The 26,806-nt window shown below is 48.2% G+C and overlaps 1 protein-coding gene across 3 annotated transcripts in view; it reads left to right on the top strand.

Annotated features, from left to right (window-relative positions):
- The window catches only part of LOC135388801 (B-cell receptor CD22-like), a 442,796-nt gene that overhangs the window by 235,057 nt on the left and 180,933 nt on the right, over positions 1-26,806 (top strand). For all 3 annotated transcript variants that reach the window (XM_064618610.1, XM_064618608.1, XM_064618609.1), the window contains exon 5: positions 25,807-26,016. In XM_064618610.1, the coding sequence (XP_064474680.1) occupies positions 25,807-26,016 (210 nt within the window). The remainder of the gene's footprint in view (positions 1-25,806; positions 26,017-26,806) is intronic.

The following is a 26,806-nucleotide window of genomic DNA, read 5'->3' on the forward strand; positions in this document are numbered from 1 at the left end:
TTAAAGGATTTTCGGCCGTAATGAGACTTTCGGCCGTAATGAGACTTCGGCCGTAATGAGACTCGGGCCGTAATGAGATGTTACCATAACAACGTGACAAAGTCTGTTCATGAGTCCTGAGGCTCTGGGAAAACGGAGGGGGCCGGCAGTGACAGCCTGGTTGACGTGCTGGACAGGGCTAAGGAGAGTGGCCAAGGAAAAGTCATTACAGCCAATCTGGAGCAGACGGCAACAGAGCGTGTTCCGATGGAGATGGCTGGTGCTCTTTGTGAAGCGGGACCAGTTGACTTCTCACTTATGAATATGAAATGGAACGGACGAAATAATTGAACCTCTGTATGCAATGAGGGGGCTCATACCTTTTTCAGTATTCCTTTACGGTTCGAATGACATCCAAAATATAATAATGTACCTGTCAAAGAAAATTTAGGACCGTATTGCATCTTATTGATCCGCTATATACGAGGGTACGAACCGGGAATTTGCGTGAGTGTAAATGGGGCGGATGGTGACACCAGACCCCTTTTATATACGCACCTATAAAAATCGTGTAGATTACATTTTGTAACGATGCAGACATGAACTTCAACTTCCATTCGAAGGACATGTTCTTCTTACCTAACTTGAACGTGTCAGCAGTCCTACTGAGCACTGTAATCCGAAATACGTGTGCACTCTGGTAATAATTAAGGCTTATTCTGCTGGAGAGTGTGCTCGTGTAGCAGCACAATCAGCCCGATCATGACTGCTTCGCTACACACAGGGGAATTCAATCTACCTGGCGCCACGATTGTTTAGTTATCAAGGTCTGACTCGTGAAAATTATTATTTTTTGAGCCAAACCCCTGCGCATGCGGTGTTATATTGAAATACGGGATAAGTCATCTTCCCGAATTTTGCTCAATTTCCGCTGTCACACACACTAAAACGATGCTAACAGGACATGCATGTAGAACAGACACGTATTCAATTATTGCCAACTGCAATTACCTTACTGACTATTAACTTGAAGTATTCTCAGTTTCGTTTTTCTTTCTCTTTCTCTTGTTTTTTGTACTTATCGCCTTATTGCGTACAGAGGTTCAATAGACCTTTTTGTTGTACTGTTTACCGATTAGATGAGTCACAGAATTAGTGAGTGAGCTCATCTTCATTATCGTTTTAGCCGACCATTCCCTATATCCTTAATCGTATTCCCAACTGTAGGATGGGACAAGTGCGAACTTGCCCGCATCACGCATCACAAATAGTACAGCCCTGGTGCTAAAAACGAAGACTACACTCTAAGAAAAAAAGGAGTACTTTTACTCCTTTTGGGGAGTAATTGCATTGCCACAAAAAATAGTCCCTTTCGGGAGTAAATGCACGGGAGCAAATGAACGTCACAGAGTGAAGACCGCATTTCACGCGCTGTTGTAAGAGTCCCAGGTGCGTAATTGGTGTGCACGCATGAAAATACTTTGAAGCAAACCGTCAACCGTGATATATCGAGTGATATAAAATCTTGCGCCATACTAGGGCACAATTTGCGAAGAAAGATGCGCTAACTGTTTCTTACTCTGTGTGGCTGGAAAATTGATACGTTGTCTGAGTTATACAGCCTTATGTCGTTCAAATTGACCAAGGGCACATATTTACGTAGACTTTTGCATTCAGGAGACCATTCGCGAAGTTTAGTGACAATTTGCAGTCCTGGGGAGTAAATGTCGGGACTAAATGTTGTGTTAGGGGACTAAAATGGGGAGTAATTGCAGACTAGGGGAGTGGAAGATGCAATTACTCCCCGTTTTACTCCTTTTTTTCTTAGAGTGTAGGAACTACCTCTATAGCTGCGTTTACATGAATACGACACAAGCGTATCGAATCGAGTCGAAACCGGAGAAAAGACGATACGCCACCGTTTACATGGATACGCATCGAGTCCAGAACGCAGATGGCGCCGCGCCGTGTCATATCGGAAAGTTAGAGACTTCCGCAAATACTGTCGTTTCCGGTGTCCCGCTACCTTCGCACCGAACCCCAAGACGTAAAAAAAAACGTGGCATCTACGTCCCGTTTTCAAGCGTACTTCAGAATGACCTCTGCTCTACGGCTGCAAGCCCTGCTGCTTGTGTGAGTGTAGATATCCAAAACGGAACGTGGCTGGGAACTCCTTAATATCACCATTTTGTCATCCCGACTAAGAGTGGCAGACGATGCCTCTATAGACCGCAGCCGAACGCCCCTTCCCATAATCCTCTCCTCTTCCCTCGATGCGAATCGTCTGTTTACATGCACAATCTGAATGCGCATCCAACGTCTCGATCCACCTGTGTTTAGCGAATTGAATACTATACGCTCTCCTAGCGAATTCACCCGTTTACACGGGTGGATTCGATTCCACAACTGGATACGATACGCTTATGTCGTATTCATATAAACGCGGCTTATCATCTCTATGTTTACAGACCTTTACAAAAGCAAGCGCCACCTGTAGCACGCAAGGGCTCATAGTATAACTTCGCCATAGTAACGCCTTCGAGCATCACGGGACGGCCACAGGCGGTGGTAGAAGAACAACAACATTCCCGGTATGCGAAGCAACAACGTCAGCCGTGGTAAACTATAACCGAAGCAGACGACAGAAGAACGTCTCTCAAACTACACATACCGCTTTGCGTCGCGTGCTTGGTGGCACGCACACCTTTGCCAAAGAGTCCATTGGCAACGGACCATATCTGGGTGCGCGTGTGCGCATGCCCCGCCACCTGTGGCGGCGGCCGTTATGTTTGTTGGCATGAAAGCATCATGGCTGCTTGTGTACGGTGTAAGCTGTGATGCGACTTAGCGAAGCTTTTTTTCGCAATGCCTGTAATGTGTTGCGTCGTCAACTGCTGAAACATGCTCTCTTAAAAATGAACTTCACCGCATAGCACGCTCCTAGCCAACCATAATCTCGAATGCTATCGTTATCTGCCCCGATTTGTTGAAAACGTGAGGCGTCTCTTTACTAGGCCTAACAAGGACGACGAAACATATTGTTTTCAGGTAAACGTCGATACAGGAGCGTAATTTAAAGGTGATTTGCAACATAATTGCAACATAACGTATACTTACGGAATAAAATTGAAGCAATTCGTGAAAAAATTATGAAATCCTCGCTTTGCCGTTCCAAGCTACGCCGCCATTTTCGGGAAAAATTTGGTGTCATGGCGGCCTGCATAGGAAACAGCAGCCAATGAAAAACACTCAATTTGATTGGCAGGTCAAGCCTCTTTTTTAGGCTACTCCTAATGGCCAGGCTCCCTTTGGAATACAATGCACTGCTGTAAAATACTGTAAAACTGCTCGGGGCGGCGTCTTGTGGGAATAATCCCCAATTTGTCAAGCGACAGTGATTTATGTTCCCAACTGACTTGCTGCTCATGACGACTACGTAGCCGACTTGTTTTCTTTAAGACAGTGTTATGCGCATGGAATGTAGTTCTGCCGCTGTATGCTTCACGAGCAAAGCGCAGTTGGTGGCAGCCTCGGCACAGTGTAACCTGTAATTTTCAATATTAATTTTCTAAAAAAAACTATGAGCGCAATCATGGCGAATTATTGTGGCATGAGAGTGATGTGATGTGATGTGATGTGTTAAAGAAAGAAAAAGGGGGATGTAAGTTTCGACGAAGTCGAACTGGCTACCCCTGTACGCTTACACACAGAAAGTACAAGCAGATGATGAGATGTTGAGAAAACAAAGAGATGATGACCAGAGAAAAACAGAGATGATAATTAAGTTCAGCGTGTTCAACATAAGAGTACTGAAGGCTGATGATATAGAATAGATCAGTTTCCTGATATTGCAGCTGTACTGCTTTACAATGCCTTTTTCATTTCATTTCATTTTAATACCTTAAGGGGCTAAGGGCATTACTTTACTAAAGTTATTGCTAGGCCTAAAGGCTTTTAATATAATAAGCGAAGCTTTGCACAGGGTGTCCGCGGTACCTGTGGATTTTTTAAATATAGAGAAATGCCTTCTTTCATTTACAATAATTGACGATACATTCTTGGTTAAGTGGGTCACCTTACGACCGTCCACATGAAGAGACATGCTAATTAATTTTCAATTATGAACTTTTTAATTACGAAAGATAGAAGTTCGCCCAATGACAATATATGTTCCCTCTGGCGCGCTGATGCCGTCCTCAGAGAAACGATCGAGCCATTATAGCGCGTGGAAATGTGACCAGGAAAATGGCAGATTTCGGGAGGCCATTTTCGTCACTGTCCCAGAAATGTCCTCTGCCCTGTTACGGTCGACCTTCACTCTAAGAAGGAAAGGATTAAAACGGGGAGTAATTGCAGCTTCTACTCCCCTACTCTGCCAATTATTCCCCATTTTAGTTCCCTAACCCGACGTTTTGTCCCGACATTTACTCCCCAGGACTGCAAATTGTCCCTGAACTTCGCGAATGGTCTCCTGAATGCCACAGTCTATGTAAATATGTGCCTTTGGTCAATTTGAAGGGCACAAGGCTATATAACTCAGCCAACATAGCAATTTTGCAGCCACACAGAGTAAGGAACAGTTAGCGCATATTTCTTCGCAAATTGTGCTCAAGATTGTGCAAGATTTTATATCACTCGATATATCACGGTTGACAGTTTGCTTCAAAGTATTTTCATGCATGCACACGAATTATGTACTTGGGACTCTTACAACAGCGCGTGAAATGCAGTCTCCACTCTGTGACATTCATTTAGTCCCGTGCATTTTCTCCCGAAAGGGACTGTTTTTTGTTGCAATGCATTTAGTCCCCAAAAGGAGTAAAAGTACTCCTTTTTTTCTTGGAGTGCAGGACGGAGGGACGATAGCGAGGAACGTGCGCAGTTCTGGCACACACGTGACAAAGGGACATTCTGAACAGACGTCGACTGGAGCTGGACGGAGCAGTATTCAAGGTTATGGGTCCTATAACCTGTGGACTATGCTCATTATTGTAGAAGCAGACCTTCGACTTTCCCTTTCCCTAAAGTAACTCTTGATCCCCGCCAAGAATTTATCGCCGATTAATTGCCGACTCGTTGAAGATCTGGAATAGGCAAACCGTAAAATAAAATACTGGGAATCAATCTCCAATGAATCAAGTTGCTTATTAAGTTTACACTGGACGCTTCACGAGCCTATATGAGCTTTTTTTTTCGACTTCCAGCATGCATTCTGTAGTCAGTGTTGCACTAAGCGTAGCTGGCAAGGCTAGACTAGCTTTGGTACGAGTATTGCTAGGCCGTTGTTCCAGTCTAAGAAAAAAAGAAGTAATGTTACTCCTTTGTGAACTAAATACACTGCCAAAAAATTAGTCCCTTTAGGGAGTAAATTCATGGGAGTAAATGAATGTCACAGAGTGGGAACTGCATTTCACGCTCTGTTCTAAGAGTCCCAGGTACATAATTCATGTGCATGAATGAAAATACTTCGAATTAAACCGTCAACCGTGATATGGCGAGTGATATAAAATCTTGCGACATGCATAGGGCACAATTTCGCACGAAAGAACCTCTACTTTTTTCTTTGTGTGGGTCGAAAGTTGCTGAGTTAGCTATATGGCCTTATTCCATCAAGTTCACGTAGAGTATTGCATTCAAGAGGTCATTTGCGAAGTTCAATGACTATTTGTTGTCCTTTGGGGCGTAGATTTGGGGGTTTGAGGACTACAATGGGGAGTAATTGCAGTCTAGGGGACTAGAAATTGTAACTACTCTCCATTTTACTGCTTTTTTCTCTTACAGTGCACATAAGCGCAATCTCGCATCACTTTCAGGCCATTCTTGACCGAACTTCAAGCGCTGATTAAATGAAATATTAGAAAGCCGGACGCATCCCACGAGGGCTCTTCCTAAGAGAAGTGTCTCGTTACGTGAGAGCATCCTAAATCGGATTTTCCGGCGCAGGGGGAGAGATGGCGTCTAATTAGATCCAATTACTTATTAATCTGCCTCTGGGAAGGGGCACTGCAAGAGACGACGTGCCGTTGGCTACGGGACACTCCTCATCTAAATTTTTATGTGCTATAGCTATCTTCATCTTCCGACACTCTCCACTTCATATAGTTGGTGAAATCAATATGTACGTCGCTGCAAGCATTGGCGAACGACGATTCACAATCAATAGACCTCTAGCGAAGAAACGTCACCGTGACCTAATCATTACGTTGGTAAATATAGTCAAACCGAAACTGTGGGGGCGGAGAACACCACCGTTTCACGAAGGTCACGGGTGGCTTCTTTGTATTAGTGGTACACACAAATGAGGTCACGTTTTGAGTCGCTTCAGTGTCTTCATTCGCGTTCCACCGCAGAAAGAAAAGAAGGCTTCATCCCAAGAGTTGCATTGCATCGTCTGAAAGTCAATGTCGTAATCCTGTGAGGAATGTGGTTTGTTATTACGACTTAGTTCGCGCTGGCTTTGTATACAGACACTACGTACACTCCGAGAGAAACCCGTGTCCTTCAGGCTCCAGAAGATGGAAGAGGCCGGTAGCCATCTTTAGAAAGGGCTACCGGTCGAATGGAGAAGAACAAGACATACAACTAATAATATGTAAAGAATTAAAAAAAAAATCTTACACTATGAGAAGCCACATTTAAACATGGCTTTCTTGTGACATATTGATTTGTTCTACCATCTGACGTCATTTGTTTGTAAACAGGGATAGGTCTGTTGGTGTATTTGCCGCGACAGCACGTGCAAATCGCTTGTTAGAAGAACTTGCACAGAGAAAAGTTCTCTCAAACAGTCTCGCCGGCGTGCGTTCGGACTTCGAACTTGGTTACTGTATGTGGTATAGCTCTATCTATCATTACCCGCATCGCTCCCATGTCAATGGGATACATCGTTGAGTTGATATTGTCGCACATCCAGGGACATAAATCTGAATGTCCCAAGCTTTATGATCTCTGCAGATGTTGGCGAGTATCCCATTTTCAGCGCATATTTCTTTAAAAAAAAACTTGCAACGCGTTTCTGTGGTCGTCTTTTGTCACGCCGATTTCATCCCGACTCGGGATCGTTTTGGTGTCATGCACCAATTCTCCTATCAGCGCTCTTGGGAATAATGCCGCACACAATCATACACATCGACGTAGGACTTCCTTCTGTCGGCTGGGTGCGTGCCGAGATGAACGAGTAGCCTCTGCTATACCCATACTCGACCTTGTAAGTAGCTGGTGGCAAAGGCAGCGGTTCCGGCTTGGCCTTGTTGGCTCCTCACTTTTGTGTACGGCGTCGCAACTAGAAATGACGTCAGGGTTGAAAGCTGAGAAGATTGATGAAGGCATACCCGGAACACAGTACTACACTCCTGTGGTAATTTTTAAGGGTGCGTTACAGGGCTTTTCGTACGCTGTGCCATTTTTAGGCTTTGGTTGGCTATTTGGTTGGCTATATTTCACAGAGAATGCTCCTTGCGTCTATACTATCAAAGCGGCTGCAAGTCTGCTTGGCAGTTTGCACGGGTCTCTTCGTACGCGTGGCGGTGCCTCATGATGTGTTCCGTGGTGGCTGCTTATCTACCGCGTGCTTCGCTAACCACCAGCAGTGAAACACCCCACGATCATCATGCAATCGTCGTTGCTGTGGAGCGCTGTCAGTATGGTCAAAGAAAAGCTTTTCGTTGCTAACTATTTTCTGGTGGTGCCCGCTAGTGGAACAGAAGTAACCTTTACCGAAATTCGAAGAACTTTCGGCGTATACGGTCACCAGGTCCCGATGTCTTCCAAACTCTCAGGGAAATAAGCTGGTGTCCACAAACGGTTACCCCGAAAGTTATCGTCGCCTGCCTAGAAGAACTGAAGATCGAGGCCACGCAAGATTCGTCTTCCCTTCTGCCGTCGCCGTCTTTATATATTCTATTCCTCCACCACCTCCTTACAGTTGTGTATCAGGCTAGTGGAAGTTGTGCCGCATCGTCATTCACATAAATAAAGGAAATGAAGTTGGTGTGACTGGCGTGGATGGCACGCTGATGCTGCATTTATTGGGAACATAATTTGGCCTCGACTGAGACGCCATATTGGCGACGAAAGAAACGTACATTTACTTAGGGACATATTTTCAGGAAGTAAACTACTTGTTTAAATATATTTTCATTCAAGAAATCGAAGCCACTGACGCAGAATGAGCATCGGTGGAATTACGCTTCATCCACCATTCCTGTCCACTCCTGCTAAGCCTACTGTTCCATTGACTCATTGGAGACAGCTGATCATATTCTGCCATTAGACACCCCTTTAGATCAAATCTCACGCGCAGCGGAACCTGACGCCGTACGGTTCTAAAGAGTCATTACCACGACAGCATTAGGTTTACCAACACCAGAGCTTCGAGCTGAACGTGATGCGCCACAGCGAAACGTCCTGCATACTAGGTTTGGAGATGATGTCTTTTTTTGACGGCCACCAAAGCGGCGAGTCATGGGTATCTCATAAGTGTTTTCAGTCAGACACTTAGAAGACACCCTTCTGGGTTCAGTCGCTTAAAAGCTCGGTTGTGGTTGCGCCATATCACTAGCCGTGCCCGACCATAGGGACACGTTACCACCGCTTCCCGAGACGAAAGTTGAAGCATGCCCAGCAATTCGGAACAAAACGTAAAGCAGGCTTCACCTCACACTCATAAATCCATGTTTGAGAAATAGAAAAGCGCGTGCAGCACGTTCCGTTGATACCGCTTTGCATTTGTTCTCTAGTGGGACATTGCCTGTGTCATAGCGTGCAAGTTTCGTTGGCGATTATTGGAGTCTTCGAGGTACGATTTTGTTTCCAAATTTCCAACCCGTAAAGGAAGCTTCGCGCGATGCATTGAAGCGCTGGTTGAAGCCTCCGACGTGGTGCGTTAACGCAAATGCACCATGTATTTTGCAAGAAGCGCGCGAGTTCACTGGTCTGTACGGCTTCTCAAACACCGTAGAAGTAGACAGGTTCGCAGATTTGCTGCGCATAAAAAAGAAAAAAAAAAATGCTGTCGCAGGGTTCTTCATCCGATGCACGCAGCTTGTGAGACAATTGGTCAGAGGCGCAGGCAAGGAATATCGTGATAAACAGGCGATGGTAAACAAGCACGATATTAGTTGATCTTGTTGGCCTCCTAAAGGTTGGGACTAAATCTAAAGCAGGTATCACCTACCTACCGCCGTGAGATGCGCGCATTGAAAATAGAAGAGCGCAGGTAGCACATTTCGCTGACACTGCTCTTCGTTGGAGAGCAGCGCGTTGTTTTCCTTGTGGTGATGCTTTGAAATGCAGATTTGTGGCTGAATTCTGTGAGGTTCTTTTGAAGTTGTAAGCTTTTGAGCTCGACTTGTTGAGGAAGCTACACTTGGGTACCCCAATGTGGGGGTTCCTCTGCACACTCCCGCATGAACTTCGCCTGCTCCAAGTACCGCTTGTGTAAATTGGGAATACAAAACAGATCCAGCTGCTCCGACAACCCCAAGTCCTGAATAATCTGCGAAAGGACGACGAGAAGCAGGTGGAAAAATTGTGATATTCCGAGGTTAATGGGAACATCCCAGCCACGAACATCTCTTTGCGAAGTCCCGAATGCACAGAACCGGCATCGCCACCTTTCGTGCTCTCTATGATTCGTTTTTGAAAGAACTGATTTATGCAGCCATATTTGCGTATCGATGACGCTTTGCTCGCAGTATGGTTGGTTGCGGGCGTGTCTGATCATTTTTCTTCAGTTCCATTGGTAACATGAATTTCTCAATCTTTATGTATGTGTCATTTGTTATCCATTTGACGTCATCCCGTCTTATTTTGTACAAGCCTGACATTATGCTGCTGCACACAAAGCATTTCAGGCATAGATTGTGCACAACTGCTATACCGAGCCGACGACCAACTGTCCAGCACCGAGCCAGAACCCCCACAACTCACATTATTGGGTTTAACAGTCATCGTAGCCCAGCACACAGTTCCAGTAACTTTCGTTGAAACATTTCATTGCGTAAGGATGACATCGATACGCTTTTATAGCACCCTGTTGTGTGCGATCAAGAAGATCCAAGCGCGTATAGAGTGTGTTGTAATGGAACCGCTCATCTTGACTTCACCTGTAAGAATGTGAAGACACACATCGCTCTAGTACGGTTAATCAGTGCTTCAGAGACACGTAAGAGGGAAGCAACGCTGCCCTAGAAATCCCCAAATCGCAGAATGTCTTTTTTCGTCGTGAAAATGTCTAATACACCAGACAGACGTGCACGGTAAGTGCCATTTCCCGTAGCATTCACCTTGCATTGAAATGACATTTATCGTGCCCGTTTGACAGGGGCATCAGTTCGGTTTGGTAGCCAGGTCAAAATTTGCCTGCAACGAAACTATGCCAAATTTTATAACGCGATAACTCGGTGAGTAATAAACCGATAGCAATCAACCGAATACATCATGATAGCTTACACGTGCGAGAACAAGGTCATTGTGGCATCTGACGCAATCTCTGAGTGCGACAGGCGCGTGCGAGAGAGACGAAAATATAGGGGTACGCGTACCTTGCGGCAGTCTATCTCGCGAAGGTTTGAATATAGAACGCCGATCGAGGTGTCGTTGGAAAGCGCAAGAGAGGTTCTACCTGTACCTTAAATCGACTTCAACAACAAGCAGAATTTTATACATTTGCAAAATTGAAATATCAACATTTTGCCAGAATGTAGGCTAATTTGAAAACTAAAATATGATCAGAATCGAATGAAACGGGAATCAGAGGAAAGGGCTCCCATATCCCAAAAAAGCCAGCAAAGGCCAGCACCGAGCGATCGAGAGAGCTACGGGAGCCACGAAGAAGATTAGTGGTGGAGGCATATTCGACTGCCGGCGCGTCAGCGTGTCTTTATCCTTTAATAGTAAATGAATAATACAGGGTGTTCAAAATTAAGCTTTCACTAGCACTTTATAAATAGGCGAACAAAAGAAAACGGGTGCTATTTTTTTGTCCCTTGAGTGAGAAACAGGTGCTACATAATTAGCAGCACCTGTTTCTTACACAAGTAGCGTAAAGTTATCATTCGGTATCCTGTCATCGCTGTGTTTGCGTAGCGCTCGTGAAAGCTTAATTTTAAACACCCTGTATATGGAATGAAGGAATAAAGACATACTTACTTCACTAAAATCCCTCAAAGAAGCAAAGGAATCGGAGATCGTGACGTTCCCATGTAAAACACTGCGGCTTGGACACGACTGGGCCCGCCCCAATTTCATTATCTTCAGGTTGATCGAACTAGGGGGACCCCCTGTTCGATCCATATGTTTATCCATATGTTCGATCCATATGTTTAATGCAAAGTAAAAAAAGAGAGAGAGAGAGAGAGAAGGGAAAGGTTAGCCACGGTGTGGGCTTGCTATTCCCAAAAGCTATCAAGCAAACAAAAGAAGAAACAAGCAGCTTAGACACAGAAAATTATGAAAAATACAAAATAAACAGCTCCTTCACTAATCGTTCCGCATAGGACGTATCAGAGAATGCCCAGGAGTTTAGATTCCCGAAGGACCAGCGGCATGGCCAAGTGGGCTAAGGCGTCCGCTCGTTGGTGGTAACCAAGGTCGTGCTGAAGACTGGGAGGTGGTGGGTTCGAATCCTACCGCCGGCTGTGCTGTCTGAGGTTTTCTGAGGAGCTCTCGGTAGCCTAGATGAGCAAGGCGGCGCCGGAGACTCGACCGGTAACCTTCGTACCGCTGGCAGGCAAGGAGGATGTGTGGCACGTCAGCTTCTACGCGGCACGTGGGGCAAAGAGGCGATGGATGCTGACTCATCTTAAATAGGAGGAGTGGAGTTCGTGCCACATTCAGCCGCAGCCGATGCAGCAACGATTCCTCGATGCGCGGGATGCGGCCAGGCACAGCATATGTCATTAAAGGGTCAATGGATTTAAGGAAGGCATTGGTTCGTATAGCTTCTTGCTGAAAGAGCTGTGTGCAGTTGGCAGTGAAGCGGCGGATTTTCAGCTGGCACATAGAGTGCACAAGGGGATCGAACTAGTTTGAAGCACACGGGTCTCAGGCAATGTGAGCTATGTGAGCACCGGCTGTACAACGCCTGGGGTCTGCAAATCCATATAGTTAAAATGTATGGTAAAGGTGTATCTGAAGCTCTGTAGGATGAGCGACTAGAACTTCAGTGAAACATCACCGCACACACGATATTGGGGACTCCGGTAAATAAGCTACTGTCGTGAGCTTTATGAAAGGGAGCGCGTGGCTCATTGCCTCCTCTGCCACTTGTGGCGGTGCTCTATGGCGACACGTGATCGCATGTGGCGAAGGTTTTGCTGCGCTGTGTCGTGCAGGCACGCCCAGCATATCAGACTGTGATGTGGCAGTAGACTGTGGCCGTAGCAGCCCAAGCAGCACAATGTACTGAAAATCGAGTGCAATGGGGGTGGCCGGTGTGTGTCTTATCAATGTTCTTTAGTTTCACAAGTCTGTTCAAGGCCTTCCACCTACCCGTCCACCCCTATTGCACTCGACTTTCAGTACATTGTGTTGCTTGGGAGTGTCGCTCGCCATTATCAGTTGTCAACGGAATGCGGCGGGGTGACGGCAACAGAAGCCACGGCAGCGCACTTTCCACTTCCACGCAGAATGAGCCACGCGTCACCGTAATTTACGCGCGAGGCTATTTGCCACGCGCTCCCGTGTTGCCTTTCATAAAGCTCACGATAGTATTCTTTACCTTGAACATTAAATGAAGGATGGCGAAAACTAACGCCAACAAAACTAATCAAGAGGTCTTTTTTTTTCTCTCTTGCTACCCAGACTGTGAAACAGGTGAAGTGTACGTCTTTCGCATAGCAACCTACCACAATTACGCCAACAGCAATTTACCTACCGGAGCGTGATGTATAATACGATTATGCGTTTTTGTTTATTTTTTTTACGGGTGATCCACACTATTGAGGCGCCCGAGTCTGTACTTATGTTGGTTTTGTTTGTTTGCTCTTGTAGGAAAAAGAAAAGCCAGTTTTTCGTGTCAGTGGGCAGCCCCTCTCCACTGTGTTGACAACGACTTGAAAGGAGGAAAGCCATAAGCCCGCGTTTTATTGCGCTGCAATGCAGGAACAATGACTAAGGAGAACGCAGGTATGTAAAGAACGTAGGAACAGAAATGGTATTTTCGATTCAGATACTGGAGGCCACGGTCTGTCCACGTAGACTTTCGCAGTCACTGCTCTTGTGCATAGCTAAGACAGAGAAGAACAAAAAGTTTAAACAAGTAATTCAGTGGTGGTGGTGGTGGGGTCAATGTATGTTACTCAACGTACACCGCAACATTGGCTTCAGCTTCCCTATGTCCCTCAAGGATGTCACTACACCGATTGCCTCGAGTTTTGTGCTAGGTTTTCCGCGCGTTATGGAACCCACATCCGCTGCCCTACCTTCGTGGTGGCTTGACGATTTCAATGCGAACTCCCGATCATACCGACGCACAGTATACACAAGAAAATATACCAAGGTGCGAAAGCATTCAAGCGCCCACCAGCATGCTTTGGCGGCGGCGGCGGCGAAACGTAATTGATGACGTAGTGGTGGAGGTCGTCTAGAGCAAAGCAAACACGCACGCACACACGCACTCACCTACACACACCTACACACACACACACATACAAACGAACGAACGAACAAACCAAAAGGATGGAATGAAAAGGGTTGAAATGATGGCGGAAAGCTGGTGAACGTTCATAATGCTGTACAAAGCTTGAGTTTAAGGAACACATATTTCGCCAAGATTTTGTTGTGTCTTGTTCTTCTGGGTGTGAGATCACAGCTGATAATAAAACAAGGGCGAAAACCAGTGGGTTGCACTAGTATCACATGTTTTCGAGAGCAAAGAAGAACAGAGCAGGACAATGGGGTATAAAGTATCGCCTCTAGTGATGAAACTCCTTATTCATCATCTTAAAATAAAGTTGTTGTTGTTTAACAAATACAAAGTTATAGGCCACCCACTGCGGAGGGATATCAGGAGCGTAACAGCGCGTATTGGGAGGAAGGCAATATTCAAGCAACAAGGGGAAAGAGGCCGCGGTTCACCTCCAGCACGATCTACCTCTGCTAAAGCGCGGAGCGCTAGCGCGAAGCCATGTAGTGCAGCGAACGTGGACTCAATGGCGCACGGCGAACTGCAGACGGGACTCGAGCCAAACGGCATAGTGACATCCTCGAAGGACATAAGGAAGCTCACGCCAATGTTGCAGTGTATGCTGCGTAACAGATTTTGAGCCCCCGCTGCATTTCTTGTTTCGACCTTTTGTAATTCTCTGTCTTAGTGGTACTTCGCATACCGAAATTTCAGTCCGCAGCGGCATTGACTGCGAATGTAAACGTGAAGAAAGCTTGGCGTCCAGTATCTAAATCGAAAATGACATTTTTCTTACGTCATTTACATACCTGCTTAAGTGGCCTAGGCATGTCATCGTCCCTGCGCGGAAGGCAATAAAACGTTTATTTGGCTCGTGGTTTTCCTGTTTGGGCTTTCCTTTAAAGTCGTTGTCAGCATAGCGGAGAGGAGTGTCCATTGTAATGTTATCTTCCTAAGGCAAATTGCTGTTGGTGTAATTGTAGTAGGGTGCAATGCGCCAGAGATACACCTCACCTCTTTGTAATCGAGTCAGCCACAATCGAGGTGCCAAAGAAAGAAAAAAAGGAATAATTATGCTCTTCATTACACTTTTACTGGGTTTACTATTACTTTACTTTTCGACATCATTCATTTAATCTTGAATGTAAAGGGTACCTTATTTACCGGAGACGCCAATATCGTGCGTGCTGAAAAACGTTTCTCGGAAGTTCCGGCCGCTCTTCCTACAGAGCTCCAGATAAATCTGTACTCAACTTTATGGATATGTTGATGCGCGGGTTCAGGCGTTGTACAGCAGGTGGTTACATAGCGTACGTTGACAAAAACCCGTGTACTTTTGTGACCTTCGGGCGAACGCGCACGAGGCGAGGTTTCACGAAAGTCCACGTGACACCGAATGCGTGTGGACTTTCGCAGATTCTGCCAAAAAGCTTTGCGACAAAAAGCTACACGACAGTCATAGACACGTGACATGTTCGTTCGACTCGGGGTGCCTGCAAAAGGGACACGTAGGGTGGGGTACGATTCCCCAGCGTCCCAGTCGGTCACGGGTAGGCTGAACTTTCCAGGCGAATGTCCAGAGTATGTCCTGAAGGTCACCAGGAAGCCAGGACGGGACGAAAGCAGGCCACCGAATTTGCGCACCTTGTATAGCACGACGGGAGGGTGGATCTGTGGAAGCTACAAGAGATGGCCACACGGAGCGGTGGTGCCATTCCGGGGTAGACAGTGGAAAGCTAGACTTGTTAGAAGGATCGCACTATTGCCTCTTGGAACCTTCCAGGCACCACAGTGCTTGGACTGTTGTTCAATTAGGCATCATGCTCGATGTGGCGACGAAGGGGCCCTAGCCAATATTGTAGAAGTGCCTGTCGATAACAAAATGCGGATAAATGTACGCAATGCAAAACATCGACAGGCAATGGCAACATGCGGCACTGAAGAGCCTCCTCTCTCTGGAGGCATTCGGAGCATCTATTGATCGACAAGTGCTGTTTTCCGATTCCAGAAGGAGAGGATATTCGTGCCTATACGTGATGTTGCAGTGGCAGGCGGCGGAAGAACGTGCGCCAGAAACCAAAGGCGGCCTAGAAAGACGTACCGGAGGAGATATGCTCGCTCTCTGTACGAGAAGTCGTACTCCTGCGCTGCGCGACACGAATCCTGCATCCGCCGTGTTGCTAGTGTCCAGTTGAGAGGCGTGGGGCCATCTTGATCAAAACACACACCAAGGATGCGCATGCTCTTGCATTGTTGCATCGGAAAGTCATGGTCGACATAGAACGATCCAAGAGAGAGTATCTTGGACTTTTGGGTCTTAAGTTGACTGCCTGATACTGCTGCGTATTGCTCCTACAGCTGCAGAGCTGCCGTTAGCGAGCATCGGTCGTTGATAAAGAGTGTGACGTCATCAGCATACGTAGAGATCTTCCACCTTCGCGCTCCAGGAAGGGGGAGTCCAATGAGTGCATGAGACGCTTCTACGCATCGTAAAAAAGGCTCCAAAACCAGGACGTAGACGGCGGGAGACAATGGGCAGCCTTGGCGGACACCTCGCTGGACGGGGAAGCAAAATGACAGCAACCCTGCTACACTCATCTGACTGCAGTGGTTCGTGTACGGCAAACGTATGCAGGACACAAAAATATCTGGGAAGCCATAAGCGCTCAGCAGCGAAAAGAGGTATGCGTGTAACCCTCTGCCAAATGCTTCGGCCTGGTCCAAGGAAACGAGACCGGCGGACGCTGCCCGTCGTCGTGTGTAGTGCAAAAGGACGCGTATCCCACTCAGGTTGTCACACAGGCTACGGCCTGGCAAACAGCATGATCGGCCAGCGTGAAGGAGCGCTGGGAGCACTTGACTGACTTAGAAGGCTATGTCGAGCTTGTAGTCGTTGTTGAGGCAGGATTACCAGCTTTCTTAGGCAGAAATATATAGCTTCCCAGTCCAAAAGACGATGGGAGGGCTCCAGCCGCGAAACCACGTCGAATAACCTGTATGAAGAAGGTACGCAGCACCGGCCAGAACGTGGAGTAAAACTTTGCGGGTAGCCCGTACGGTCCCGAGCTTGTACCACGCTTTGCTCTGCGCACAGCAGCATCGAGGTCTTCGAGGTGGATGAAGTCTTCAAATGTACTGCTCTCCGCCGGTGGGAGAGTTTTTAAGGGAAACGCGCCCAGAGAAACATCGGCAGTCGATGCGGAGTTTGAGTACAATCCACGGAAGAACTCAACGAACCTCGTTACTACCACCGAAGGAGCGTCCGTGATGCTGCCGTCTTGTCGTTGGAAACTGTGAACAGTTACCTGAGCTTTGCTTGTCGCCGACGTGTCATGGAAGTAACGTAGGACGTCAGGACCGGCCACCGATCTAGACTTGCAGCGTTCTTGGCGGGCTGTAGCAGATGAACACCGCAAAAGAGTGAGCCGGCGGTGAATGAGTGATTCAAGGCACTCTGAACATCAATGGCGTCGTTGGCTGGCCCCTGCGAACGACGCGTATCTTCGCAGAAAGGGAGCTCAGTTCGCGAGTACGATCGCTTGCACGACGCTTGCCCCAGGTCAGCAGGACACCCCTCACCCAATCGTATTGCCAACTGTAGGATGGGACAAGCGAAAGCTTGCCCACATCACCCAATCTATATATATATATGTATTGGCGTCATCGTGGAAGACCAGCCATCTGAGTAATCTGCAAGGACGGTTATGTAATTTGATAGCAGTGCGCATGCCTTGAGTATATCTGTACCATCGGAGGAAGTCAATTTATATGGTGTTTTGTGACATGCACTTGTCTGTTTCTATCTCTCGTGTATCGTACCACCGCATGATTCTACCGTTCCGACGACAGGTGCAGTGAAGAAGACGAAATTGGACATAGATGTTCCGATGTCGCAATCGGGTCTCCAGCTTCTGAGAGGTCCAGCGAGGTCCTGTCAATCTCAGGGGTTCTCTCAGCCTGAGAGGTACTTTCAGGCTGAGAGGACCTCCCGGTCCCATAGCACATCAGGCCTGAGAGGGATTTTCAATAGGATGAGGACACATAAATAAAATTGGGTAATACACGTTACCAACCAAACACAGGAAAATTGATCCGAAACGCAAGCGCCAAGTAGTGCAAACAAAGCGTCATCCATACGCAAATATAGCTGCATAAATCGGTTGTTTCAAGGCCGAGTCGTAGAGAACATTAAATGTGGCGAGGCCTGTTCTGTGCGTCTCGGAACCTAGGAAAAAGATGTTCGTGGCTAGGATATTACCGCTACCCACAAAATATCACCATCTTCCTATCTGATTTTCGTTGTCCTTTTCAGAACTATTCAGGACGTGGCGTTGTTGGCAGCTGGATCTGTTACGTATTTCAAAATTCGCGCAAGCGGTATTTAAAGCACGCGAAGTTCTTGCGGAAGTGTGGAGAGGGACCCCACATATGGGCACACCAAAGTGTAGCTCAACAAGTCGAGCTGAAAAGCTTGGAACTGCAAGGGGACCTCGCAGAGTTCAGCCACAAATCTGCATTAATAAGCATCAAGTTTAGAAAAACAACGCACTGCTCTCCAATCAAGAGCAGTGTCAGCAAAATGTGCCAGACGCGCTGTTCGATTATCAACGCGTGCATCCCACGGCGATAGGTTGGCGATACCTGCTTTACATTTAGTCCCAACTTCTCAAGGGCTAAAGAAATCAACTAATATTGTCCTCTGTGCTTGATTGCCACCGCTTGTTCATATATTCCTGGCCAGCGTGGCACTGGCCAATTTTCTCACAAGCTGCCTGCATTGTGGGGGAGGTAAACATTGCTTGCAGCACCGTGTGTCAGAGATTTCCGGCGCACTTCAAAAGAACCCCAGGTGGTCGAAATTATCCGCAGTTCTACCCTGCGGCACGTGCAGCATGTCTCCACGCTAGGCAGACAAACCTTACGTGTAACATCACGGCACCATTATTGCCTGCATTGAAGGAAGTCTCGAGACAGCAAGCTGGTTTTTCTTTTTTTTTTTTTTTTTTGCGCAACAAATCTTTGAATTTGTCTCCTTGTATGGTGTTTGAGAAGCTGTATACAGCAGTCAACTCACGCGTTTCTTGCAAAATACATGGTGCATTTGCGCTAACTCATCCGGTCGGGAGCTTCAATTAGCGCATCAGTGCATCGCGAGGAGCCTCCTTTACAGATTGGAAATTTGGAACCAAAATGGAACTTAGAGGACACCAATATTAGCCAACGAAGCTTGCACGAAATGGTTCGTTATGACACAGGCAACGTCCCACTAGCGAACGAATGCAAAGCGGCATCACTGCAACGTGCTGTCCTAATGCATGGGGTGTATATGGGAGCCGCATCAGGTGAAGCCTGCTTTACGTTTGGTCCCGAGTTGCTGGACACATCCCAGCACTTACGCGTTGCAGGCCGGTATCGTGGGAAAGTTTGATAACCAAGAAGAAGTAGAGAGAACTCACTGTCGTTCAACGCTTTGCTGGGGAGTGCCCCTACAACTGAAGTACGCACATTTACGCAGGCGACAGTAGGCAAGGCAGTCACAAGGATAAGTGTCACCGCATACTTCAGCACTTTGGACACGCTCAACTTGGCAGAAGTACAACTCGGGGAGCTGACATCGACAGACGCGGAATTGCACGCATTAACAGAAGCGCTTAAGGCTGCAGAAGACGCAAACTTTTCCAACATTGTCATTAGCAGAGACCCACGGGGCGCTATTTCTCGTATCAAATATCACTACGAAAGATGCTGGAAAGACCGGCAGGAAAGGTAACAGAAAAGACCCGATGGCAAATAGCACGGCTTGAACCCTAAGGCACTGCGATATCACTATAATGGATGCCTTCCCGCAAGGCCATAGCAGGCAATGACCAGGCTGATACTCTGCTAGAACAGCTGCGAAAACCAGGCCGAAAGTCAGCAATTTCTGCTGCTCGAACTCAATCAGGGGACATGTGTGGAAGCTACACCCTAACAAGGAAACGAGAGATCGGTCTCACCACCACTCTGTGCATCCGATGCCCTCTCCAGGGCAGAGGCTTCCCTCCTTCTTCGCATCCGATCCCGCAGTGACTACACATGCGCCTACATCTTCAAGCTCGGCCGTACACTGAGCCCTGGGTGCCCCCACTGTGGGGAAACAGGAACGGAGGAGCACGTTATAATGGACTGCCCAGCGTCATCGGATGCAAGACGCAGACTTCAGCAAGCTGTGCAGCCCACCGGCACATCTGAGCCCCAGCCCAAGGAGATAGTGTATCCTCGTGGTAAATTCCACCGTCGGAAGCTCGTCCAACGAGCGCTTCTGATCGTTTTCAAGGTCGTCCGACCCTCAAGGGCGGCTAAACGACCGTGCTGCTTACCAGCAAATAAATTAACGATCCTCCCCTTCGTCCTACCACTCTCTCTCCCGAGCAATGTGTCCCAAGTATAGGCAAGCCGACCGCTCGTCTACTTAACGTTGCCCCCCACCCCAAACTCCTCTTTAAAAGCAGTCTACATTAGCGGCTCAATTTAGCGGACATAGTCGACCCACTCACTTCCCCTTGCGCAAGAATATTTGCCAACGCGCAGATGCTCCATCATGTAAGTACGATCTCGCCCTTGAGCAACAACCATTAGCTGTCTGATAGGACCATTAGCCTCTCTGAACGCACTCGGACTGTCACCACGGCCGTATCTGCTTTAGAGGGCTAATCGAGCTCGAGTATTGCATCCGCTCAGCCCACAGTCAGCTTACAAATACCAATGGTATCAACCGCAGTGGCATTGACTGCACATATCTACAGCTTGGATGCCGCTGATGACGGCGCCCAAGTCACCCTGGGCTTGATGACCAGGGTCACGACGACCCTGGTTACCCGAGACGCACGTGACCGCACGTATCGATCATATTCTTTTAGCCCTGACCGCCCCCCCCTTGTTTTCCCACGATCTTCGTCCCACTACCAGTTATATACTGACAACACAACATCTTCTGCCAAACTGCCAAGAAGGTGCGGCCCGTATCTCATGACAGGGCAATGATTGCGCTGCGCAGCCTTCTACAAATATCGTGCGCGCGCCTGTGGTAAAATGTAAGGAACGGGGAAACGTAGGGTGTCTTCGACTGGAAGTCTCCATACTTGGAGCTGGAGAGGGACAGAACGCATCTCACTCACTCCGGTTCTGAGCCGGAGGTACCGTGCAGAAGCCGAACACGGCAGGTTTGAGCAGAGGAGCGGAGAGGGAATGTTAGCTACGTGACTTCCGGTGTTTCCCTCGTAGTCGAAACGACGACGATGCGAAATGCAGAACATGGCAAGCATGGCGGAACAGAAACACTACTCAGCGGAAGCTGGTGCAGTGACGTGACCGGAACCCAACCAGCTTTCGCAACCGCTCCGACGGCGTTGCCACTTTAGAGCGCACCGAATGAACGAGTCGAATGCAGTCAGAGACTGAGAGTGCTCCATTTCGACCAGTCGGAGATAAAACGTCGCTCCAGAGCGCTCTAGAGAGACCGGAAGCAACCAGTCGAAGACACCGTAACTGTGACAGAGGTGCTTAGGCCAATTGCGCCGGTACTCCTCAGAAGGGACGACGACAAAAATATTGCGCATGTTGGTTGTGAAAAACACAGAAGGTGTTTTTATTGAACATCATTTTTCGACTCCTGAAGATATTGTGCGTCTCATCTCTTTCTCAGTTCCAAATGGCAATAGAGGGTATGACTAGATCGCCGATAACGTTACCGTGAAGCTGCCGTACGTATACCGGAACCAATGGCAGCGTGCATGACTCAGAATCTTATCCGTTGATTGAGTGCGGTAAACGCGGTAGACTTCGAAAGCCACGTTATCAACGGTCTACTGACACTCAGTTATTACTATAGCATGAAACCTGCATGAGTTCGGACCACCTGTCAATGAGCCTACCACCAACATGAACCCATTCTTCAAACTAAGACATCTTTGAGAAATATTGATATGTAGGTCAGTTTTATCCACTTCTTCCGGTTATGAAGTGTCACCATGCGGGTGACTCACTGTTTGCACATAGTGTGCTGCCGCTGAGGACGTTCACATGCTTTCAGCACCTTTTGGGACTCCTCTGTAGCGCGCTGAAGACCAAACACGACAACATCAGCACAAGCGTCTCTTGCAGGCTCTATGTACCGAAGACGTCGACGTACGACATCTTGCACTGTCTTGGACGCACAGAGAAGAAGAGAGGAGAGAAGAACAGAACAGAGAAGAGAACGGTCTCTGTTCGAAATATCGTCGGCTTCTGTCCTGAGGCAACTCCCTTCCTAGCATAGAAATCTTACGGAGAGAGGCCAGAAGGAAAGCTGGAGAGGAGGATTGGAGGAGAGCAAAGCACTTGAACGAGGCTGTTCTCTCTCTCAATGTATGCGCTCGGAGGCAGCCATATTGAATCAGCCGAAGAAAAGTCGTGTATTTCCAGCCCGTGAAAGCAGCCACAGTTCCAAAAACTGTTGCAACACTTGCTCGGTTGCTCCTCTGCTTGCGTCGGCTACATATTTTGTCAGTGTCCGCCCCTATCCAGGCTTGTAGTCAAGACTGGTTGGGGCAGCGGCAGCGGCGGAGACGGCGACCCCATGTGGCGTCCGTGTCGTGTGTGTTTCTTCGTGTGTGTGTGTGTGTTTTCATATATCTTACGGTTTCATAAGTTCCGGCGGTGTGTTACTGTTCCAAAAACATCTTTGGCGTTATGTTTGCTGTATGCTTACTGGATTCCTTGTTTGCCTGCGCCGCGGCAACAGTAGCGGATTCAATATGGCGCTCCCCTCGCCCGTACGTCCCAGTTTCGGAGGTTTCCTTCTAGCATACTCCTTAGGATTTCTATGCTTCCTAGAGATCCTCCTGTTAGCCGAGCTTGTATTTTCGATTAACCCTAGTCAAGGAGTTATTTGTCTGAGCATTCGTGCTAAACGATTCATGTGTGGTCGGCGCCAGTCAATACTAATTGACAATACGAAGACAATACGAATTAGCAGCGCACGTTGACATACGAATGGAAATCATAATTCTGCATATTCCTCCTGCTGCAGTTGTGCAACCGCCATCTTGCAGCTTAGCGTCCAAGCCGTCAGTGTTGCGGGTTAAAGGAGGTCGATGTGGGGTCGATGCGGATTAAAGGAGGTCGAGTATAGCAGGTCACGGGCCCATATCCGCCTTTTTGCTTTTCGGATTTTAGTTCATTAAATCTTTTTCCTCTCGGAAGCGGAGCGGACGCCTCGTTCTTCCTTCACTCAATTCTGGTGCCTAAACCCGGGAACGTAGGCGGCCTGTTCCTTCGCTTTCCCTTCGAAGGTCATCTCGTCGTGACTTGCCATGGAACGCTTGAAACGTGCAAGAAGCGGACAACGTGCACACTTGACGCGCACCATGACACGGCTCTCCGACCTGCTGGGGCAGTAGGGCTCGTCCGTCGAAGAGATTGAAGCTGCGTTGGAATATTTGGTGGCAAAACGGCAATCGCTGTACGACCTCGATAGCAGCATCGCCCAGGAAACCCAAGAAGATCAGCTGGGAGCGGAACTTGACAGTGTGCTCCAGTACGAGGAATGTCTCGAGGGAATGATCACAAGGGCACGTCGTGGGCTTCGCCAGCAGCAGAATGTTGCACATTTGGATCAACAGCATCACATACCCAAGTTTTCGGGAAAATGACAGGAATGGCAACAATTCTGGCAGCATTTTGATGCCACCATCCACTCCAACCAAGCACTGGCTCCGATCGAAAAGTTTAAGTACTTGGTCTCCTACCTCATTGACGACGCGAAGCGATCCATCATAAGCATCAGGATCAGCGGCGACAACTACGACTGTGCGGCCACTCTGCCCACGCACAGGTACGGTAGACCGGAACTCCTTACGGCGGAGCACGTCGACCATTTTCTTGCTCTTCGTCACATCTCGAATTCCCAAAACATTCCCCAGCTCCGACGTCTTCACGACGATGTGACCATTCGACTGGCAGCTTTGCATTCTTTGGGGGTAATTAAGGACAAATATACGGTTATCTTGTACCGCGTCATCACACGATGCTTGTACCTCAACCCCAAGGCAACAACGGAAGCACTGGGATAGACAAGGCCGCCGAGGTTCTTCAGGCGCTGCAATCATTTCTTCAGGTGCAGGTGGAGACTCGGGAAGAGGTGCTGCACACTCGGGCAGTTTCGCCAGCGTCGGCTGGTTGCAGCAAGAGTCCGAACGAGCCGGTTCGGCTTCCTATACTGCCGCTGCCCTAGCCGCTGCAAACGCCGCACCTCCGAAGCGGATTGCTGACGCACGTTCATCACCCTGTCCCTTGTGTCATTCGCCGGATCATCGGCTGCAGTCGTGCATGGCGGGTTTACCTGCTACATGTGCGCCATCGTTTGTCCAGAGAGGGAAGATGTTTCAGGTGCGGTAAATCCGGACATTTTTCACGAGTTTGCCGATCTGCGGCTGGGTTGTCTCGTGCGAAGTGCCACGGACATCACCTTTCCATATTGTGTGACATTCAAAGACGTCCGGAGGCTCAGAATTGTTCGACCACTCTCCCCGCGACTGCAGACATGGAGGCACCGCGCGAAGTGTTGGACGACGTCGCCTCATAGACTGTCATGTCTTCGTCACCCTCGAACGTGCGTGCAAAGTCTGGAATGGCACGCCTTCAGACAGTCTCGGTTTGAGCAGCAGGACCTGCAGGCAAGAAGCGAATTCGGCTGCTTCTTGACACGGGTAGTCAACAAACGTTTATACGTCGCGATCTGTTGAAGGAGCTAGGGTGCCAAATCACTAGTCAGGAGGACCTAGCCGTGTTCTCTTTCGCACGTACGCGCCACCCCAGAAGATTCCACTGCGAACGGGTGCAAGTCCGCCTCGAAGCCATCTCGTATGCGCGGTCGTTCATCGAACTTGAAGCCCTCGGCATTTCTGAACTATGCCGCGTGTCTACGCCAGCCTCGGACGACGCTCCATGAGCCTTCTCTCGCTGCGAGTCCTCGAAGTGGCCGATACGAGCTGCACCACGGACATCGCTCTGCTGGTGGGTTCCAATTACTATTGGAAGCTGGTCACCGGCCGAGTGGAACGTCTCCCTGGCGATCTTGTTGCAGTGGAGACAATTTTCGAATGGGTCGTTCAGGCAGTCCAGCGGTCACCCAGTCGAACGCTGTCCACCGTGGTATCAGTCCTCTCCCGCACCCATGAATCCGAAACTTCCATTCCAGCAAAGACAAGCAAACGCCTACTAAACGCTATTCGCACCGTTGACCATGAGGTTGACATAGGCTGTGTTAACACGGGGCAACTTTCTCCATCAACCCGAACCAACTCCAACCAACGTCTTATGACTAGTTTCGAGAACGCGTTCACACGTAGCAACTCGGTAGCTCAACCCACAAGCAACTTTACGGGAACCGGAGAATGTGGGCTCGAATGCAAGTGATGGTATCTTTTCTTTAGCTGCTGTTTATCAAATCTTAGTCTGTTTTTTTACGCAAAAAGTAATTATTTCAAAAAAAAAGCAGCTGCTGCACCTGCAGGGTCATAAACCTACAAGGAAATCGCATCACGTCATCGAGAGTCACGTGGCAATGCTCCCCTCGCAGATTGGCCGGTGCACAAGCAATTCCTCAAGTTTTCGGTCGGGGAGCACCAGCTCACGTGGCTCAGTGGTTAGCGTGCTGGCCATGTCACGTCGAGCCTTGGAGGTCACTGGGTTCGAGTCCCGGTGCCGGCTGTGCTGTCTGGGGTTTTTTCCTGGGTTTTCCTCAAACGCTTTCAGACATATGTCGGCACAGTTCCCTTAGAAGTCGGCCCAGGACGCACATTTCCCCAGGGCGTCAGTCGTGACGTTATCCACCCATGCGAGGCCGACAACGTACCTTTCACCAGCACCACCACCATCGGTTGGGGAGCGATTCCGAACAACTCTCGTTGCTGAATGTTTCCGGTGTCGGCCGACTGCCAGCATCTCGAAAATTGCTCATAGTTGCTGGGAAATGTTGCTCCGTGTGAACGCTGCCTTAGAAGTCGAAAGTGGAATCGTAAGGACAGTTGTGAAGCACTGCCCTTTTAAAATTCTCCGCGCGTGTTTTGCTGTGTGCAGAACAGACGAAGGCTAACCTCCACTGCCCATTATGAAGGATGGCGGAACGTTTGCGGAGGAATCGCTAAATAAGCTAACGCTGAACCTTAATTGTCTTGCAGGGTCACCGACGCCTTCAATCCGCTGGAGGAGGAACGGTGTTCCGGTCCCGGACGACTCCTGCTCTGAGGAGCACCACCCGCGGAGAGGTACACGGAGTGCTCTGCTGCTGGAGAGTCTTTCGCGCGAAGATCTGCTCACAGAGCTAACGTGTGAGGCCAGCAACGTCATCAGTGGACCTCTAACCACATCAGTCCTCATTGACTTAACGCGTGAGCATCGTTCATCTTTCCTCCTTTTCACTAAAAACGTGCAATTACATGGTACAGCTGCCTTTCCGGATTAATCCTCACTTTCACTTTGATTACGTATTTTATGACAACTCTTCGGACATGCCTTTAACGCCTGCCGTGCCTCTATCGGCAAGTATGTCGCATAAAGCGTAAAATAGTCCGTAAACATAATTTATATTTGACTTGGTATCATTTATATTGCATAACTATTTATATGGTGTAAATAATGTCGTGATATAATGTGCATCATTTATTAATGTTTTCACGAATCTCATTGCATAAACGCATAGTTCCTCTTCCATCCCGCCAAACTGGCAACCATACATCGGTACATTGCGGCTTTTCTAGCGTGGTATGAGACTGCTTGTTCAAAGCCGCCAACAAAACATGTTCTGCATCAGCTAACTGATGGTAAAATTTCATGACTATAGGGCAAAGGCCAATAAACAATAGGTAAGGTAAAATTCCACGGAAAGAACCTACTGAGCGAGGAAAGTTCATCCAGACTATACGTTTGACTAGCTATTCACTTCAAAGCTGTCAAGGTTAGTTATGAAATGCATCAACGTGTCTGCGGGAGGTGATTACCAGACTTAATCCTCACGACGTCGAGTCGCAATGATTAGAAAACGGCAGTTTGGTCACCTTGTGAACTGCCATTCGCTCTAGGGTGAATCTCGCAGAACTGAAAGGTGTGCATCCAGGGAGACGAAGCTCACCCATGCAGCGCGTGTCCTCTTCCCTCATTAAATGTTGCGGGTAAGGGCGA

This window comes from Ornithodoros turicata, chromosome 3 (assembly GCF_037126465.1).
Source record: "Ornithodoros turicata isolate Travis chromosome 3, ASM3712646v1, whole genome shotgun sequence".
NCBI lineage: Eukaryota > Metazoa > Arthropoda > Arachnida > Ixodida > Argasidae > Ornithodoros > Ornithodoros turicata.